Raw genomic sequence first — 20,864 nt, 5'->3', positions numbered from 1 at the left:
TACGAACAGGGGGAAATGGGGAGTACCCGTTGATGGATAGTTTCTTTGGGGAGTAATGAAAATGTTCTGGACTTAGCTATGGTGGATTTACTAAAGCTACGAATTGTACACTTTAAAAGGGTAAAGTTTAGGGGCGCCTGGGTGGCTCAGTCAGTTAAGCGTCCGACTTCAGCTCAGGTCACGATCTCGCGGTTCGTGACTTTGAGCCCTTTGTCAGGCTCTGTGCTGACAGCTCAGAGCCTGGAGCCTGCTTCGGAGTCTGTGTCTCCCTCTCTCTCTCTGTCCCTCCCCCGCTCACGCTCTCAAAAAATAAACATTAAAAAAAATTTTAAAGGGTAAAGTTTATCGTATGTGATTATATCTAATGTTATACAAAATATGCCCAGGTAAAAACAAAGAGCTTTATCAATGAAAACTGAGTGCTTTGGAAAGGCTCCATTATGGCAAGTCACTCTGGAAAAAAGGAAAGAAGGGGAAGGGGAAGAAAGAGGAAGAAGGAAAGGAAGGGGAAGGGGAAGGGGAAGGGGAAGGAAAGGAAAGGAAAACTCTTACAGTCACATCCCATCAATTCTTTAGTGCTGCCTTCAGAATGAGAAGCCTGCCTTTGTAGCTCCTGCAGCATTTAACGTGCAGCCTTGTGCATGGTGGGGACTCTGTAATATTTGGGGACTGCTTCTTTCCTAACAAGGAAAAGGTTTTTTTTCTGAACAAACCCATCAGGAGCTCACGCAATGCTGTCCTAGTATGAAAAACCAAACTTTCTAGACTAATCTACAAAAAGGATGATGCTGTCTGGTTTCTCTCCATTCCACTCTGAAAATTAAAGGCAAGATAAGGGCGCCTGGGTGGTTCAGTCGGTGGTTAAGCATCTGACTCTCGATTTCGGCTCAGGTCGTGACCTCACAGCTGTGAGGTCGAGCCCCACATCAGGCTCTGCACTGAGCGTGGAGCCTGCCTGGGATTCTCTCTCCCTCTCCCCCTTCCCTGCTTGCACTCTCTCTCTCAAAAATAAAAATAAATAAAGACAATGTGGCCATCAACAGTTAAAGCTGATTTGAATATTAAAGCTAACTCTGAGAAGAAGAAGAAAAAAAGCTCTTGTGTATCTTTCGCCTGGAGGTAGGGCAAGTTGCTCCTCTACAAAGGCAGAATTTACTTCTTTCAACATCACTTCCACAACGTATGGCATTTCTGAAACCGGGGAAGTCTTTTCAAAGCAATCTAAAAGCAGTGCTCCCACCTACCCTACTGAGGCAAAGGAGACGATTAATCAATTTGTAGCAAGGAAACAACCAAGCCCGTAAATGCTTAAAAGTCTCTTAGCTTTATTTTGTCGATAACCCTGGAAACATCATGACCTGAGAATTACCCTTTCAATTATCTGGTCTTCCCTCTGACCCTGTGTCCACCCCTCCTCCAGCTCCCTGGCACACAGTACCAAGGCACTGGCCCCTTACACTAAAAGCTGGGCAAAGCCTAGGAAAGAGCTGTTTTAAGAAGGTACGCACAAGCTTGAGAATTGTTGGTTTGGGGTTTTTAAGGTGTGTTTTTTTTTTTTTTTTTTTAATCAAATCTTGCTGGAAAAAGAATTCACTTACATTGAGACTCTATTGAGGGTGCTTTAAATTTCATCCCTGGAACAATGGTGAGAGATTTGCATTTTATCGCCATTGTATGAATAAGGAGGCAAAGGCTCAGAGACATTTAGTAATCTATCCTGTATTACTCAGTAAACGATAGAGTTTTAGATGAACTGCGCCTAAACCTTGATCACCATCGTCACCACCAACACCCTTGAAATCGTCTGTAGTTGGGATACTGGCCCACATTATTTAGTTATAAAAATACATATTCTCGGGGATGCCTGGGTGGCTCAGTTGGTTAAGCGTCCGGCTCTGGACTTCGGCTCAGGTCATGATGCCACAGTTCTAGTGAGTCTGAGCCCTGCCTTCATTAGGCTCTGTGCTTATGACACGGAGCCTGCTTTGGATTCTCTCTCTCTCTCCTATCTCTGTCCCTCCCCTGCTTGCACTCTCCCTCTCTCTCAAAATAAATGAAATAAACATTAAAAACATTATACATATACATACATACATATATATATATACACACACACACACACACATATATATATACACATTATATATACATATAATGTAAATATTCTGTTGGGGATATATTCTCTATGACAAGTTCCAAAGTCCTCTGAAGTGCAGGTTAAACTGATAATGATTCTGATCGTGGAAAATTGCATTTGGGGAAAAGAATGAAGAACACACAAAGCATCTTTAAAAGAAGATATAGGGGCGCCTGGGTGGCACAGTCGGTTAAGCGTCCGTCCGACTTCAGCCAGGTCACGATCTCGCGGTCCGTGAGTTCGAGCCCCGCGTCGGGCTCTGGGCTGATGGCTCGGAGCCTGGAGCCTGTTTCCGACTCTGTGTCTCCCTCTCTCTCTGCCCCTCCCCCGTTCGTGCTCTGTCTCTCTCTGTCCCAAAAATAAATAAACGTTGAAAAAAAAATAAATAAAAGAAGATATAAACAACATTAAAAAAAACCATATGAAATCTGAATAAAAACAGTGAGGTGCCTTTCTACGCAGACGGGCAAGGTTACAGAGGGTTAACTAGGTTTGGAAAAATGGGTATTCTCACCCCCTACTGTGTAAGGCGGAAACTTCCAGCCACTTGGGAGAGCAGCTGGTCAGCATCTATTAAGAATTTCAGCGTGCAGGGGCGGCCAGGTCACGATCTCGCGGTCCGCGAGTTCGAGCCCCGCGTCGGGCTCTGGGCTGACGGCTCGGAGCCTGGAGCCTGCTTCCGATTCTGTGTCTCCCTCTCTCTCTGCCCCTCCCCCGTTCATGCTCTGTCTCTCTCTGTCCCAAAAATAAATAAACGTTGGAAAAAAAAAAAAAAAAAAAAAAAGAATTTCAGCGTGCACATCCCAGAAGCTAGGGATTCCACACGTACACACTTACTCTGGAAAAGCATCCTCACCTAAGAACAAAGAGGCGTGGTGCACAATGGGGTTCACTGTAGCACCGTGTGCAGTTTCGAGAACAGTTAAGGGCTGGCTCATCTGCCACAGGGATGGATCACAAACCCCGCCGCTTCTCCAGCTTGAAACCAGATGTTCTGCTCCGTCCCACCAGGAGCAGCAGGCCCTGCCCCAGCTCCCAACGCCCCCCCCCCGCCCCCCCCGCCCCCCCCCCCCCCCACCCCCAGGCCCGGTCTGGCACCAGTGGTGCTGGCTCCCAGCTAAAAGGCTGCTCTCCACTAGGTGCTGGTCTGCCTGGAACCTTCTTCCCGACTCCCCCTCCCCGTGCACCAAGCCTTTTAACTCCGTCCTCAACTTCCACCCATCGCTCCTCAGGGAGGCTTTCCAGGACCGCCCAGTCCTGTTATGGGCCTTACTTTCCTCTTCTTTTCTAACTTATTTACGTCCCCCCACCAAAATGTAAACACTGTAAGAATGAGGCCCTTATCTTTCACGTGCAGTTTCGCCCAGCGCTCAAGCCTGGGCAAAGTGGAAGCTGTCAATAAATGATGTTTTTTGTTTTTTGTTTTTGTTTTTTTTAACGTATATTTATTTTTGAGACAGAGAGAGACGGGGGAGGGTCAGAGAGAGAGGGCGACACAGAATCCGAAGCAGGCTCCAGGCTCTCAGCTGTCAGCACAGAGCCTGAGACGGGGCTCAAACTCACGGACCCACGAGATCATGACCTGAGCCGGAGTCGGACGCTTAACCGACTGAGCCACCCAGGCGCCCCATCAATAAATGATGTTTTAAAGGAATGTATTCTATGCTATCCTATGAATTTCTACGCAGCAATTAAAGAACGAGACGTATTCATATGCACTGTCAAGGAAGAAGGTCTAAGGCTAATAGTTGAGTTTTTTAAAAAGCCAAGTGCATTAAAATCTAAAAAGAACGATGTTTTAAAGTACACACATTAAGGGGCGCCTGGGTGGCTCAGTCGGTTAGGCGTCCGACTTTGGCTCAGCTCGTGATCTCATGGATTTGTGAGTTCGAGCCCCACATTGGCCTCTGTGCTGACAGCTCAGAGCCTGGGGCCTGCTTCAGATTCTGTGTCTCCCTCTCTCTCTGTGCCACCCCCGCTTGCACTCTCTTTATCAAAAATAAACATTTTTTTAAGTTAAAAAAATAAACATTTTTTGTGTTAAAAAAATAAAATTAAGTAAAATAAAACACACATTATGAAAATAAATGTCTTCCTTGAGGATATTTATGGCAAGCTCCTACCTCTCCAGAAGCAGCAGCTTATGCTACGGCTCTAGTCACTTTGGGCCACGACGTAAGCGTGTGTGTGTGTGTGTGTGTGTGTGTGTAAGTGAAAAGCAACACGTACAAGGACAGACACGATGCTGACAACACTGCCCACCCCCGAGGAGGGTCAGCGACTGAAGGACACAGGTCAGGGGAGACTGATTCATCTGTGACATCCGATATTTGTAGGACACAAATGTATCTGGTCAGTACTTACGTGATAAAAAAGGATTACATACTAATACATCTTAAAGAAAAAAATGTTTAGGACTTTGATAAATGCAGATTTTTAAGAGTACAGATTAATAGTACTCCAAACATTTCCCCCACAGCAGGGCAATTCATTGTAAGCTCCCTCTAATGGCTGTAAGCAGAGGAATCTAGGTGCTTACTATTGGCCAAGGAACATTATGAACTATTACTGTGGCAACACTGACCATAAAACAAATCAAATTTACCTCGTTAGGAAAAAGAAAGCCTGTATCCAGGCTCCACTTGGTGCGCTGCAAACCTATGCAACCCTCACAACAACCCTGAATGACTGAAATGACGCCGCCCACTTTATAAACCAGGAAACCGACCTTGGAGAGAGTGCTCCGCCCGAGACTGCGAGGCCAAGAAGCAACACAACTGGAATGAAAGCCCAGATGGGACCCAAAAATCAGCTGCGTTTCTACTGGGCGATCTGCCATCTGCCGCCACAGAGTAAGCGTACTGTCTGAACCGTGAATTTAAGAGACTGGATTCAGGGGGTGCCTGGGTGGCTCCGTCGGTTAAGCGTCCGACTTCGGCTCAGGTCATGATCTCACGGTCTGTGGGTTCGAGCCCCGCGTCAGGCTCTGTGCGGACAGCTCGGAGCCTGGAGCCTGCTTCGGATTCTGTGTCTCCCTCTCTCTCTGCTCCTCCCCTGCTCTCACTCTGTCTCTGTCTCTCTCAAAAATAAACATTAAAAAAAAATTAAAAAAGAGATTGGATTCAGGGGACAGATGGAGGAATATAGAAGGTTATATAAAAAAGGCACAGAATGCAGGGGAACAGAGACAGATGACTGGGCCCGTTAGCCTGCCTCCAACCGACGGAGCCATTCAAGACACAGAGATGGACATTCTTTCAGTGAAAATTCTGAGGAAAAAACATTTCTAGAACAACATTTCTATAGCCTTCTGATATTTAATCATTAGTTTGAGAAAGCTCTTTAAAATTCCATCTAATGCTTTTCTCTTACAGTCTGAATACAGTTATGCTGACGTGGCCGTTAATAGAAATAGCAGATAAGTAAGCCCCTGTGTACTTACACACCAACCCCTGATAGAAAGATGGTTAAATTGTCGTAAGTTATCTGTAGTTCCCTCTGAAGTTCTGTACGTCGTCACTTTTTTAGCTTATACTGAAAATTAAAGAAGTTCAAAAAAACCAAGATGGATTTAATACCAATAGGAAAATCTACTTAACATCAAAAGCTCTTAAACTGGAATCGTATAAACATGTTACAAAGGGCTGAAGTTCCAGGACTCCACCAGTAAAGCTTAGAACAAGAGGTGGTTCCAGTTGTTTGACTCTGATTTCTTCCACTCATAAATCTACGAGACTTTTATTTCATTTAATAAAAATGGTGACATTATTTGTTTTTTAAAAAAATATCTTGGGGCGCCCGGGTGGCTCAGTCGGTTAAGCGTCCGACTTCGGCTCAGGTCATGATGTTACAGTTCGTGAGTTCGAGCCCCACATGGGGCTCTGTGCTGACAGCTCAGAGCCTGGAGCCTGCTTCGGATTCTGGGTCTCCCTCTCTCTCTGCCCCTCCCCTGCTTGTGCTCGGTCTCTCTCTCTCAAAAATAAATAAACGTTAAAAAAATTTTTTTGTAATTTGTTAATAACAATAAAATATCTATGCAATCAGCTGCCATTCTTAGTTCTAAGCTGAGGCTAACTTTTATCATTATGATTATAAATAATTTCCATGGGTGAAAAATCCAGAGTATGTAAATTCCAAAGCCAATTCTGACAGGTATTTCTGTGAAACACCTATTTAAAAAACAAAAACAAAAACAGGGACCTGGGTGGCTGAGTTGGTTAAGCATCTGGCTCTTGGTTTCAGGTCATCATCTCACAGCTTGTGAGTTTGAGCCCCGTGCTGTCAGTGCAGAGCCTCCTTGGCATTCTCTCTCTCCCTCTCTGCCCCTCCCCTGCATGCTCTCTCTTTCAAAAATAAATAAACACCAAAAACCAAAACAAAAACACACAAAAAAACCCCACTTCAGAGGGTATTACGTTTTATTGTATGAATGTCAAATGTTTTATAGTACTTATCTACTAAATTTTACATGTTCCATTAAATAAACACTAAAGTACACTGGAATTCATAACAGAAGTAACACAAAGAACAGAGGCTTGACATATAACCAGTAGGAAACTTATTCCCGATTTATCACCCAGTCCCTTTGGTTAGAAATGCTTCTAGTGTTATGGACAAACTTGATCTTCTTTGAAATGTGCCGTCCACCGCTTTTCTGTTTCAGTCACAGTAGCTATAAATAGTTGTTTAAGGATCTCCTTATCTAAATTCCTGCCTGCACACAGAACAAAATAGGGTGTGATTATATCATGCTTATTAAAAGGACAGTTTGCCTATCGATTCCAAATCACGAAATGCTTGGTAAGCTTCAGAAATTTACAAAAAGAAAGTAATTAGTGATCCCTTCAACTTTCTATTTCTAGTTAAGTCCCTTAGAACGAAACTGGCATTTCAATTAATTATTTTCGAAACCTGTTTGAAGAAAAGAGTAAAATGCCTACCAAGTTCTTATGAATGTTACCACATCATGAAGACAAATACATTAGTCACAGGGACTCAGACTGGTTAATCTTGCTACAGTTTGGCATATTATATCACTTTCAAATATATATTTGACTGTGCTTTAGAAATTCACCAATTTCACTTACCAATAAGAACCAATCGATTTGTTCTCTCTGTGTCATCTTTCCAGCTCAGTGGGGTCTCCTCCAGGTCATAGAGCTCATGGACACCTTGGACAATCACCTGTTTTAGTTTGTCTTTGATCGACACCAGCCCCTGCTCAGAGAGTGATCAATCAGCCTCAGTTCAAATTCACAGCAGAAAGTGTCATCGGATTATTGCCGTTCCATTTTGAATACAAACCCATAAAGATTCTGTGAAAATTACTTAAATCTAGTTATTTGTGCCTTATGGAAATAGTTTCTTACAGCCTCCGATTTTTAAATTTAAATTTCAAGCATTTGTGTACAATTTAAAAAAAAAAAATAGGGGCGCCTGGGTGGCGCAGTCGGTTAAGCGTCCGACTTCAGCCGGGTCACGATCTCGCGGTCCGTGAGTTCGAGCCCCACGTCAGGCTCTGGGCTGATGGCTCGGAGCCTGGAGCCTGTTTCCGATTCTGTGTCTCCCTCTCTCTCTGACCCTCCCCGTTCATGCTCTGTCTCTCTCTGTCCCAAAAATAAATAAAAACGTTGAAAAAAAAAAAAAGTCCCTTTTTGTAATAAAATTAATACACGTATTAGGATATCTGAAAAGTTGAAACAACCAAATGATAAAACATGCATCGAATTCTAGTGATTTTTCTACTTTTAAGGATTTTACCTTGTTTCACAGTCTCAGTGGGACAATTTGAGGAGTTAAAGGATTTGGGTGATAATTTTTCACTGGGTTGCAATAAATGGAGCAGATAATAATGAAATAAAGGAAAAGAAAAATAAATCTATCTGGATACAATTCATTTTATATTGGCTTGCAGAAGTGAAACAAATTATCTGATAAACTGGCTCCTTGAGGATGAAACAATTTCTCTGAAATGATGTTTGTTACACTTATTTGTTATTAACTTAATATACATATTGCAAAACAGTAAGAGACAAACCACTCAAGGTCATTCCCACCACAAAACTTTGGCGTGGTTTTGGTGTACTGGTGTATTTTAGGTGTATGTTCTTCATGTTTTCCTTTGCCCAGTTTTGTTTTCTCCTTTTTACACCGGATTTTAATATGTAATAGCTCCTGGGAAAGAATTATCTAAACAGTGTTAGGTTACTTGTAGAAGGACTCTGACCTTCCAGCTGTTACCAGAGCGAACATGTTAAACAAGCACATCGGTAGAGCCCTGGTCCTCTGCAGCAGGGCGGAGAAGGAAGTCTATGAAGGGAGACTCACAGGGTTGTTGTGACGAGAGGAAGGACAAGGGAAGAACCACGGAGGACGAAGGGCTGCAGAAAAACCGTCACACACCCAGGGACAAAAGCCACGCCAGGACGGTGCGGGATGAGCCACTGAGGTCTGTGGTGAGGTCCGGGCTGCAGCATCAGCGTAAAGGCCTGAAGGGCTGCTTCTGTAGTAACTGCTCCCCATTCAGTAGCAGGGACAGAAGCGGTCGCAGACTGAGACACAATCTGCCCGTTAGGATCCTGGACGGAAATGGTGCTACTGTCATCAGAGCAGCAGCTCCAGGATCAGGCTTAGCTCCTGTGGGTGGGAAGGACTTGGGAACAGACTGAGATTCACCCATGGCTCTGAAGCCAGTCCCAGGCAGAGTCAGCACAGGGAGTGAGCACATCTAAACCTGAATGGCTTTTTAAAAAATCTTTAACGTTTCTTTCTTTTTGAGAGACAGAGACAGAGAGACAGAGAGAGACAGAGCATGAGCAGGGGAGGGGCAGAGAGAGAGGGAGACCCAGAATCCGAAGCAGTCCCAGGCTCGGAGCTGTCAGCGTGGAGCCCGACGCGGGGCTTGACCCCATGAACTGTGAGATCATGGCCTGAGCTGAAGCCAAACTTCAGCTGAACTTAACCGACTGGGCCACCCAGGTGTCTCCTGAATGGTTTCTTGATAGCGTCAGCCTTCATCATTCTAGTGACCCCAGGAGGTCAGCTGCTAACAGGAAAATCTAGTTACTAACAGTAATAGTAAGTAGTCATAAGAAAACCTTCTGGAAACGCGGGAGTAGACTGCTGAGTGGTTAAGCACACCACATAGAACACTGCCCCCTGGAAAAAACACCTTCCATGACATAAATCCCCAAATGCTAAGTAACGTGGATGGGTTTCAAACGCAGAGCAAGCTTTCTCCAGGTCTTCTGGAACTCTGTTTACAGTATGACCACTGTTTAGCGTCTGCTACAAGTACAAAGTAACACGGGTTCAGCCGCGGCAAGATTTCTAATGTTACTTCTGTCAGTGAAGCGCTCTTGGAAAATTAAACACAAGAAGACAGTCAGCGTTCCCGAAGGGACCAAGCTGTGTGCCAAGGAAAGGAGAGGTCCAGCGAGTCAAGGTTATCAGCCACATCACTGCTCAGAACAGGAGAGATGTTTCTGAGCGCACAGACTGTGTGAGCTGCAACGCTACATGCCAGCTATGCGCATAAATCACGCTTTATGCAGTGATTGCCAAAGCTTCTTTTCAGCAATGGAAACACCGAAAAATGAAAACAGACCAAAGTCATCTGTACTAAAACCAGCGCTTCTTCTAAAACCAAATACGGTGTTAAGTAACAGCCAAGAAAGGAAGGGGCCTTTGTCCAAAAGGATGAAAGTGAAAACCACACCGTACCTTTAGCCGTATGACCTCCATGCAGTCACCATCCTTGTTCCTCACATTCTTCTCCCACAGAAGATTCTGGAACAAGTGACATATTTTAATAAGACCAACCATTCCTCCTGGCAACAGCCATGTAACCCAAACAGGTGGTAAGTCATTATCAGTTACATAGTGCACTCACCTGAATAAATACATTCAGACTTTCTTCCTTTGCATTTCCTGGTACTTCAAATGTCACTGTAAGAACGCTCTATAAATCAAGAGAGACCATCAATAATGATTTTTTTAAAGTAATGTCATATATTTTTAAAAATCACAAGTTTTAAGATGCAAAGTATATTTACGTTTTAAGACATTAAATACATTAACCTTTAAGACAGAAACACGTTCATGAACATTTATGTTGCCTAACAACTACATTAGGTGTATCTTTTTCACTGTCTTGCTGAGTTCTGATAGCAGCAATTTATTTTCTGTATTCTGCAGAGTTCATCCGTGGCTTAGTACTTAAACAGAAACTTTCAGAAGAGGATACTCATTGTTTAATGCATTCTTTCCAGGATTCTCAGCATGAAGAGGGAAGGTAATATATATACAGTGTATCGACTATGTTCTAAGCCAGGTACTTTGCCTGGGTCACTTCATTTCATGTTTCATTTACTTGTGACAACAGGCCTGTGGAATAAAGAGAATTATTGACATTTTATAAATTGGAGGAAAGGAGGCTCAGAAAAAATAAACTACTTAGATCCATGAGTAAAACTCAAAAGCAAAAGCGTACTTTCAAAAGTTCTCTGGGAACACCACAAAGGAAAAATTCAGTTTAGCTCTGACCAAGCATATGCCAAAGGGAGAGGAGTATCTGGCCATGAGAATGACAGTATAATGTCACCTTTGGTTGTAGAAGGTTGACATCATTTAGAATGTTGACTTTGAGATTTATTTTTCTCCCTGCTCTTGATAAATCTCACTGTCCACTCTAAGGAACCTGAATCTCAAGATTTCCTGGTCACATAATCAAAGTCCAAAGCTCCACTGGCTACTGTGACCCCAAATTTCAACTTCATGATGAAAATACATGAGGGCCAAGCATGACATGATGGAAACACAAATCCCACCTTGCATAATCAGGATAATACACTCAAGCCAAGCTTTAAAACAGGAAGAGAAAACACACTAAAGCACAGCTTTGTATAATTTCCTACAACTGCAACAGTAATTTTATTCACCAACAGAGAATCACATACGCTTATAGTAGGAAATATGAAAAGACCAATTGTTTTTTATACAAACATAGAGAAGAGCTAAAGGTAAGTGCTAAAGACCAATCTAAGGACAAAATATACTGACGTTTACTCTCCACTGTTGCTAGTAACAGGAAAACCAGAAAGCACTTACTTGCTAAATATGAGACAGGAAAGCCAACTAAAATTGACTTAGAATGTCAGATTTTTAGGGGCGCCTGGGTGGCTCAGTCAGTTAAGCATCCAACTCTTGATTTTGGCTCAGGTCACAATCTCACCGTTTGTGAGATTAATCCCCGCGTCAAAGCCCCACGTCAGACTCTGTGCTGACAGCGGGGAGCCTGCTGGGATGCTCTCTCTCCCTCTTTCTCTGTCTGTCCTCTGCTCATTCTCTCTCTCTCTCTCTCAAAATAAATTACCATTAAAATTTTTTGAAAAAAAAGATTAAAAAAAGCAATCACTACCAATAATACCAAAAAATCCATATCAAAACTTAAAGCACATCATATAGCATATCAAATATGTAGCAAAAGGATGTAAATGAAACATAATTTGTCATTTTCAAAGGAAAGTAGCAAGTGAACCTTCAAAACTGCTTAAAATGTATTTTATTCAAGTTGGAGAACTTGGCTTTTCATATTGAAAAGGTCTCAACATAGAACTCAATAATGCTTTTTTATTCTTAAAGAGCTTCTACTGAGAATGGTTGTTGCTTTTGGCAGGTTAGAAATATGAAAATGTTTCTAAGGGGTTCAATTAACTCCAATATGAGATAAAAAGGGTTTTAAAAATTAAGACAGTGCAGATACAGATTTTAGAACTAGATGTTTTCCTGTACCAATAAATCCTCCTCGCAGTGGGCAGACCGTAAAGGAGATGAGATCTGTAAATTCCCAGGGCAGAAGCTGAGGGTCACAACTTGTTATCCCTCCTTTAATTGGCTCTACTAAATAAACTATGCACAGGCTGCCATTTGGGATTTCTTACCTTCCCACCCTCCAATCCCGGGTCCTCCTTACAGGGAGCAAACAAAGGGCCCAGGAAGATAGAGAGCTGCATTAAAGAGGATTCAGGGATTAAACTTTAGGAACATACCTACTATGTCCTAGGTATTACCTACTTCAGACTTCTTCCTGGTTCTAGAGTCGAATCTAAAATTAACTCTCCTTTTCCCAGACACAGAAAGAAGTAGAAAACTGAAGCAATAGGTTCCTCTAGTCAATCCAGGCCTGTTTCCCGTGACTTCTGTCTTACTGCCCCAGCATCAGTCAGTAAGGCTATTCAGACAGGTCTAGTATGAGTCTGTCCGTGATCTATCCCATCTCCACGCCCCCTGCGACCAGTGCAGTGCAGGCCCTCGTCACAGGGGATCTCCCTGCTTGGTCTCCTGACTGCAACTCCAATCCAGCTTCCCTGCCCCTGCCCCACAGCACAGAGCGGTTCCCCGTGCCCGGCCCATCACAGCCCAACAGCTTAGCTCAGGATTCCAGCAGGAAGCGGCCACCAGGACGTGTGAGCCAGAGTCCCCCTCTTCTAGAGCATGCTCGCCTGCCCACTTTGAGACATCCGGGTTGCTCTTTCCCTTACTTCTTCCAGTCAAACAAAAATCTACTTCTTGATGTCTTACTCGGAATAGGAGGTGCATCTTTGCAAGGAGTGTTCCTAACTGAAAAGGGGCACAAGGGAACTCTCTTGACGATGGTGGGAATTTGCTGTATTTGTATCTACGAGGGAATTACAGAGATATGTGTTCGTATGCGCCCATGGGCCAACGCACAGGCACAAATGTACATAAAGACACATTGACTTGTACACTAAAAACTTGTATGCTTTACTATACGTTAAAAGAAAAAAAACTGTCCTTCACAAAGCCTCAGACCCGCCAAACCACATGAGACAGACCATCATTACCCTGAATCCCACTCCCCTTTGTCTGCAATATTATATTCTGCCCTCTGTTTATAGATCTAAAGCAGGAGAGTGCATCAGAAAAAAACAAACAGCCATGCTCTATTTACTGGTGAAATGACATACTGTCTGGGATTTGCTTTAATACACTCTAGCAAGGGCAATGGGTACTCACAGTTTCACTACACTATCCAACTTGACTGTATGTTTGAAATTTTCTGTTTAAAAAATACTCCAGCAAAAGAAGTGCTGGGTAGACAGAGGGCATAAAATCAGCAAATGTTGACAGCCACTGCAACCGGGTCACGTGTACAAAGGGTTCCTTTTGCTGTTCTCTCTACTCTTGTAGATCTTTGTAAAATTTCCACAATAAAATGTTAAAAATATACAGACGCATTAATGTGCACATACCTAAGCCCCAGTCCTGGAGACCGGAGGTGTGGGGACTACGGAGTATTCAATATTAAACGGGGATTCTGATGTTCCCCATTTAAGAATCACGGCTTTCCGCTCTTGTAACAAATATTCCCCAAGCAACCACTGCACACATGCCCCGTGCTAAGCAACGAGGAATCCATATCTGAGGAATGCACAGACTAGTACCAGGAAAGAGCATTTCAACCCACAACCGTAAGGCATCCCGCACGCCACGCCGGGTCTGTGTGAGGCACCGCAGGTACAGATTCTGGCCATGATGAGGGATCTCGAAAGCGACTATATCCTTCATTTTTCCCTCCTGAGGACTCCTCGTATGGTCTCCCTCCCCCAGAAAGTCAGTAAGAATACGCCTCCAGTTCATCTTGGTGACTGCTACTGCGTCTTCTAAAAAATTCTACCACCCGAGAGCTGTATTTCTCTCACTCACGCCAAAGACAAGTGTGGAGGAGTATGCTGGGACGTTTCTGAGCGAAGGGCGCCACAAGCACGGTAGGACAGGCCCCCATAAATACGAGCCAAAGGGGGGGCACCTGGGTGGCGCAGTCGGTTAAGCGTCCGACTTCAGCCAGGTCACGATCCGTGAGTTCGAGCCCCGCGTCGGGCTCTGGGCTGATGGCTCGGAGCCTGGAGCCTGTTTCCGATTCTGTGTCTCCCTCTCTCTCTGCCCCTCCCCCGTTCATGCTCTGTCTCTCTCTGTCCCAAAAAAAAAAAAAAAAAAAATACGAGCCAAAGGGAAGACGAAGCTGCTACTGTGCAGGCCCCGTCACAACGAGTCACGCTGCAAAAAATGCGGGACAGTTTCGAGACAGAGGCGGGAAGAGGTGCACTGCTCCCCCCCTTGCTCTCTCGGTCTGAGATGGAACAAAGCAGTTACCCTAAAGCTGCACCATCTACGACCTGCGTAAAAGGAGGGTGGGGACAGTGAAAACAGGTGACGTTTCTTCCAGGGTCTTCAACACTGGCCTCAGGTGTTTAGAGTGCCTAAAGGAACGACACCTTAAGCACTTCAAATTTACAGTGCTACCTGCAGGCGAAACTCAAAGTCAGTTTTTATTTAAAGAAGCCACACATGCTTTTACCAGACTTGTCCTCGATCTGTTAGTTCAACAGAGTTAAAAGAAGAGGCTGCACAGGGAGCCCCCGGGGAAGCCGTTAAGCACCGATTCCCATCCTTCTGGTGGGAAATATGCTCAGCGACCTGAGAGCGGAGAGGCCAGAAAGCACCCTGTCCTCAGGTTCAAAACAACTGCTTTGAGGACTTCCTATGATGCATTAAGCTAGATGAGATTACCTCAAAAGCACCCAAATTCTGAAAATTATCAACACAGTTCAAAAATGCATTTTTTTAGCAAGAGTAAAATACTACAAATATAATATACATATATAGTAAGACAGTATAATATAGTACATAATAGTAATAGTATATAATATAATACATAGTAATAATATAAATGTAGTAACAGTTACAGTATAAAATACAGTATATAGTCATCATATAAGTATAGTCCTAGCGGAACTAATTTAGTTTAAAAAATGCTTAAAATATTTTTTTTAAGACTTTTTTACCTGATCTAGGTGAGGCTGTGTTGTTGGCACATGTTGAAGTTTTTTCTGCAAACTAAAAACAACTGATTATAAATTCAAAGATCAATATACTTCCGATTTAACTTTACGTGTTACTTAGAGACACCGAGCTAAGGAGAGTTTCCACAACTCAATCTATAACATAGTTCCAATTTTAGATGCTGTTTACATGTTCTTACAGAGAGAAGCTAACAGACCCCTTTAAAGATTTTTCCTAAGAACGTACACACATTCAACAAACACACGAAGAGACTCTTAAATACAGAGAACAAACCGGTGGCTGTCAGAGGGGGTGGGGGATGGGTGAAACAGATAAAGGGGATTAAGAGATCTAAGCTTCCAATTGTAAAATAAGTAAGTCAAGAAGATGAAAAGTAGAGCCCAGGGAATACAGTCCATAATACTGTAGTAACATTGTATAGGACACATGGTGACCACACTTACGGTGAACACCGGGTAATACACAGAACGGCCGACTCAATGGCGGTACCCGTGAAACAAACATTACATTGGATGTTATGCTTCAATAAAAGCAAATGTACAACACGTTCACATCCATACCTATACACACAATACTGAAAAAAACCTAATCTCTGGTGACACTATTTTGTGTGGTTGAATACATCTGTGGATATATTTCTTTTTAATTCCAACAGATCTATCACAGGCCTAGAAAAATAGAAGCATTTTACTAATGCTCCAAATTTCATCCACTCGCCCCATGCTCCCTAATGTGAAAACAATGCTGCTGTCTACCTCAAGACAGGTAGAAGGGTCTATTTTTTCCTTTACTGGTGTTTTCCCTTGAATATATCTACTTATTATAAAGTAAGTAGTATCCGGAAATATAAGCCTGCTATATAGTCTGTTACCTGGGACTGGGAAAAACCAGAAAGTCAGAATCTTACAAATGCATTGTTCTGATATGAAAAAGAGCGAGAAGATCAGTGTGGCATAACAAATGATAACCATAACAGCAGCAGCAGACATTTAGACACTGATGGGGGTAGGCTGGGAGGAGGAAAAGGACTTAAAACCTTGCAGATGTTTTGCTTCGCAGAACAGTGAGGGGTAAATTAGTAACAGCAAGTTTAGAAAAGAGGAAAGGATTGTAGGAACGGCTGGAGGGAAATGAGCCTCACTGGAGGGGGTCTCAGCAGAGAAAGTGTCAAATTAAATCCTTCCCAGCTGGTTGGATTCTCCATTTTAGCAACTGAGCACAGGAGAAGTTATGCAAAGGCCTGATCCGCGCAGAGAGGGCATCACGTGAAACAGCCACTCCTTTAAGTGTCACTAATGCATTATCACTGTTCTTAAGCAAGTGTGGAAGGAGATTACCTTTGAAAATGTTTGGAAAATCACATGCTCTTTCTCTATGTTCAATATTTAGTGCTGTTAAAAATAACTGCCAACGACTTGCACAGGAAGGAAAAAGTTCTCCTCGACCCTCTTAGGAGCCTGGCTGGTGTGGAAATCTGATTGCCAAACACAGATTAACAGGCGAAAAGGGTGCAAGTTTATTTATTGTAAGTTTTACGTGACACAGGAGCCTTCACAAAGAAATGAAGAACCAAGGAAATGCTTGTGCCCGAGTGTTTTTATGCTAGGTTTGATAAAGAGTGAAAGGTCATGCAAAGATAGGACAGGACACAGTATGAATCAAGTGGGGGTAAACGGGGGAAACTCAGAGGTCTGTTCCTGCACATTGCTCCGAGTGTGCCTTGCTCTTCAGAAAGAAGGCTCCTTTCCTCTGGGCACAGGGAGGGTACCTCTCACGTGAGACTTAGGACTCAACTACTTCAGAAGAAATGGGAGAAAAGATTTCCAAATCACGTATCTAATGAGGGGTTAATACCTGGAATACATTAAAAAAAAAAAAAAAACTCCCAGCTCAGCCACAACAACAACAACAAAACCACCTGATGAAAAAATGGACCAAGTACTTGAATAGACATTGCTCCAGAAATGATCTACAAATGGCCAATGAGCACACGAAAAGACGTTCAGTATCTCCAACCACTAGAGAAATGCAAATCAAAACCACAACAAGTTATCAGCTCACACCCATTAGGACCGCTACTACCTAAAACAACAGAAAACAGCAAGTGTGGACGAGGGTGTGGACAGACCGAACACGTGTGCGCTGCTGGTGGGAAGTGAAAACGGTGCAGCTGCTCTGGAAAACAGTAAGGTTTTCCTCAAAAAATTAAAAATATAAGCACCGTATGACCCAGAAATCCCACTTCTGGGTACGTATCCAAGAGAACTGAAAACAGGAATCTCGAAGAGACATGTGCACACCCACATTCACAGGAGCACTTCTCCCAACGGCCAAGGGGAGAAAGCCGGCTGAACAGCCATCCACGGATGAATGGGTGAACAAAATGTGGTCCATACGTCTACTGGGGCATTTAGCATCAAAAAGGAAAGAAACCCTGTCACACGCTGCAACATGGATGAACGTTGAGGACTAAGTGAAATAAGCCAGTTACAGTAAGACGAACGCCATATGATTCCACTGCTTTCAGGTATCTAAAGTAGTCAAATTCTTTTTTTAAATTTTTTTTTTTATTTTTATTTTTGAGACAGAGAGAGACAGAGCATGAACAGGGGAGGGGCAGAGAGAGAGGGAGACACAGAATCTGAAACAGGCTCCAGGCTCCGAGCTGTCAGCACAGAGCCCGACGCGGGGCTCGAACTCACGGACCGTGAGATCATGACCTGAGCCGAAGTCGGACGCTTAACCGACCAAGCCACCCAGGCTCCCCTAAAGTAGTCAAATTCTTAAAAACACATCACCGAACGGTGGTGGCCAGGGGCTGTGGGGAAGGGAAAATGGAGAGCTGTCAATCCATAGTTGCAGAGTTTCAGTTTTGCACAACAATGTGAATATACTGAACACTAGTGAATTGTACACTTAAACATAATTAAGATGATTAAAAAAAAAAAGATGCCAATGTCCAGGGAAGAAAGATACGTTCCTCTCCCTTAATAAAGATTCCTCCCAGAGAAATGAACAGGAAAGTGATCCATCACTTCAGGAGAAAGGAGGAACCTGAGAGAATACCCCAAGCTAAATTTTTTTATGTATTTCATGCATTTTCTCATAGAAATAAAGTATTACATACAATAGTTGGTGTACAAATATTAGTGATTGATCTCTAAAATTAACTACCATTTACACTATAATTTATACAGGAAAATGCATTACGATTTCCAAACATCCAATTGACAAAACTTTCAAGAACATCATTATTAGGAATGATCCCGTATGCCAAAGGAATGACAAGCTTAAATCAAGTGTGCAACTGTATAAATCATCCCTGCGTCACAAATGAGTAGAATAAAACGAAATTACAATAAAAGTGAACAAAATAATACAGAAAACATACCTTATTCCAGAAAGACTGTCAAAGGCATGAAGATCTAACACATTAGAGAGATCAACTCTAAAAGGAAGAAATCCAGTATAAACAGTGTGAAATTCTGTGAAATGTATTTAATTAATCAGGAAAAAAAGTCTCTAAGACTCTTGCCAAAAATGTAGACATAAAGTTTAGTCAATATATCATACTATTTTGGGAAACATGTAAAAATGACAAGCAAAGAACAAAAAGCCCGTTGTAAAAAATTTTAACAGAATTTATTCATTAAATTCAAAAAACAGTGAACAGTATAAAATCAAGGCAGAAAATTACTTGATTATTGCTTCAGTGAGCTATAGTTTCCTGTTGGTGGTTTATGTTTGTGGGTTTGACCTGTAATTGTCTTTTCCATCCTGGAAATTTATGAGCCTTTCAAATACATTTTTGCAACCCCCCCCCCCCCAAAAAAAAATCAGTTGTCGAACTGGAGCTCTTCAAAACAGAGGTTTATTACTCAAAAATGCAATGACAGAAGTGGTAACACAGCACTGCAGTACCTTACCTTTGGAATTTCTGGATTTCTTTTACTTCACTCCCCCCCTTCCATGATATAACAGGTAATATTTTAAGAACAGGAGGAGTCAAACCTAATGTAGAAGTATTCACTCTATGCCCCGAATCTACACCCAAAGAATGTGGTTTGAGATTTCATTTCCTTCAGAACGGGGTTGCCTAGAGACGGAAACTTCCCGTTTGGTGCTCTATCTGAACAAACATTATTAACGGGAATTATTCAGAGGTTATAATTAAGCCCCATTAGGAAAGCAGTGATTCACATCAGAAGAGAGTATCGTATCACAAACAGCAGCATGCGTCTTGGTTTAAATACATAAAAGTCAATTTACAAAGACTACTGAATGAGTTCCAACTTTTACATGAGCCTATAAAACAGCAGAGGACAGTCATTTCTCTATAATCAAAGCTACAATGAAGGAATGTTTAAGGAAAATGACAGCAGTATAAATTTCAAAATGAGACTCTAGGAATTGGCCAACCATTCATTAAGTTCTCTCGAGGAGAATGAACCTTGGTCAAACTCAAGATTTTTTTAAAGGGTGCAAACATGTAAGCCCAACCAGCTCCTGTAACGTAGGAGTGACCAGCCTTGCCTGGTTCTCACACCGTCTGCTATAGAGCCATACTTGCGGCAACAGTACTGTTGGATTATGACCACTTACCCTGTCACAGAGCAAACTCCCATCTTACTGACAGAATAATACTCCAAAGTTATATGTTAATAGACTATGACAACATTTCAAATTCTGGACACTCTAGATGAAAAGAATCAGGAAAATCATCAAGGAAAAAAGTAAATGTTCCACGAAGAAATTTCTGAATACTGACTTACTGAAGAGATCAAAGCCTTAACATTAAACATCTTTCCATTTTCACCATGACCGCTGAGCAACTATTTATATTGACAGGTGATAAATGAGTGAAGCTCTCCCCCAAGTCTGTCCTCTTTATCAGGAAACAGCTTAAAGTTTAAAAGTACACCTGCCAATCCTAGGACTATCCGAATCCAGGCATGCTGTGTGAGTACCAAAAATCAGTATTCACGCACCAGTTTCTAAAATAAACCAGTTTCACTCTGACAGTGTTCTTGAGAAACCACGTCACACATTTAGAAAGAATCCTGCTTGATACCCAGAATCCTTTGATATTTCCAAATACACAGGATCAACGCTAGACCTGTACATCTACAGAGAATAGCATCCCCACTGAGGCTGCCTCCACTGAGCCGCTGCCCTCATTCCCGCAGCAGAGCTGGGGGTGCCCAGGTGTGTGCCTCTCTTTTCTGTAGATGTGGGGGGGGCTACTCGAATAAGGCTGGGGGAGCTCTGCTCTCCTGCCTCGATCAGCGCTCCCTCCTTGGCAGGGGCCGTTGGGGAAATAGGGGGCACGGCAGCAGCGTTGGAAGGGAGGGGGGCAAAAAAAAATCTATAGAGGATAAAAAACAATACCAGTCTCTCACTTTATCTCACCAGATTCTCAATGGAGAGTAAAACAGGAAATGTCTAAGATTCCAGACTGGAGTTACCAGGGACCTGCCCCAAATCTAGTACCACCATGAAAAATAAATTCCTTCACTCATCCAATTAGGAAACTAATTTCCATGGCATGAAATATATTTAATTTCCTCCTTTAGAGATAAAAGCATCAGCTATTTCCCAAACAGCAATATACAAAAATAAATAAAAATAGCAAGACGACTGCCATCAGTTTTAATGTGGTGGGAGGGGAGCTGAGCTACGACCCCAGGGTTAGTGTTTATGGTCATCTTTTTGAAGTTCAAGGAGTCTCCTGAACAGGTGCCACCAGCCAATTCCAGATCTATGAACTGTCAAACCCATCCCATAGCTAAGTCCTGAACTCTAGAACTAAATTCCCGAAGGCATTCCCCAGTGGCACCTCAAA

General features: G+C 42.8%; 1 protein-coding gene across 5 annotated transcripts in view; it reads right to left on the bottom strand.

The window, feature by feature from the left end:
• Positions 1–6,537: 6,537 nt before the first annotated feature.
• The window catches only part of CBWD1 (COBW domain containing 1), an 81,054-nt gene continuing 66,727 nt past the window's right edge, over positions 6,538–20,864 (bottom strand). For all 5 annotated transcript variants that reach the window (XM_030292596.1, XM_030292595.1, XM_030292594.1 and 2 more), the window contains 6 exons: positions 18,414–18,470; positions 15,004–15,055; positions 10,029–10,097; positions 9,860–9,925; positions 7,225–7,354; positions 6,538–6,851 (listed from right to left, as the gene is read on the bottom strand). In XM_030292596.1, coding sequence (XP_030148456.1) covers positions 6,745–6,851; positions 7,225–7,354; positions 9,860–9,925; positions 10,029–10,097; positions 15,004–15,055; positions 18,414–18,470 — 481 coding nt within the window. In that variant the 3' untranslated portion in view covers positions 6,538–6,744. The remainder of the gene's footprint in view (positions 6,852–7,224; positions 7,355–9,859; positions 9,926–10,028; positions 10,098–15,003; positions 15,056–18,413; positions 18,471–20,864) is intronic.

Source organism: Lynx canadensis, chromosome D4 (genome assembly GCF_007474595.2).
Source record: "Lynx canadensis isolate LIC74 chromosome D4, mLynCan4.pri.v2, whole genome shotgun sequence".
Taxonomy (NCBI): Eukaryota; Metazoa; Chordata; class Mammalia; order Carnivora; family Felidae; genus Lynx; species Lynx canadensis.
This window is presented reverse-complemented; position numbering and strand designations above follow the sequence as displayed.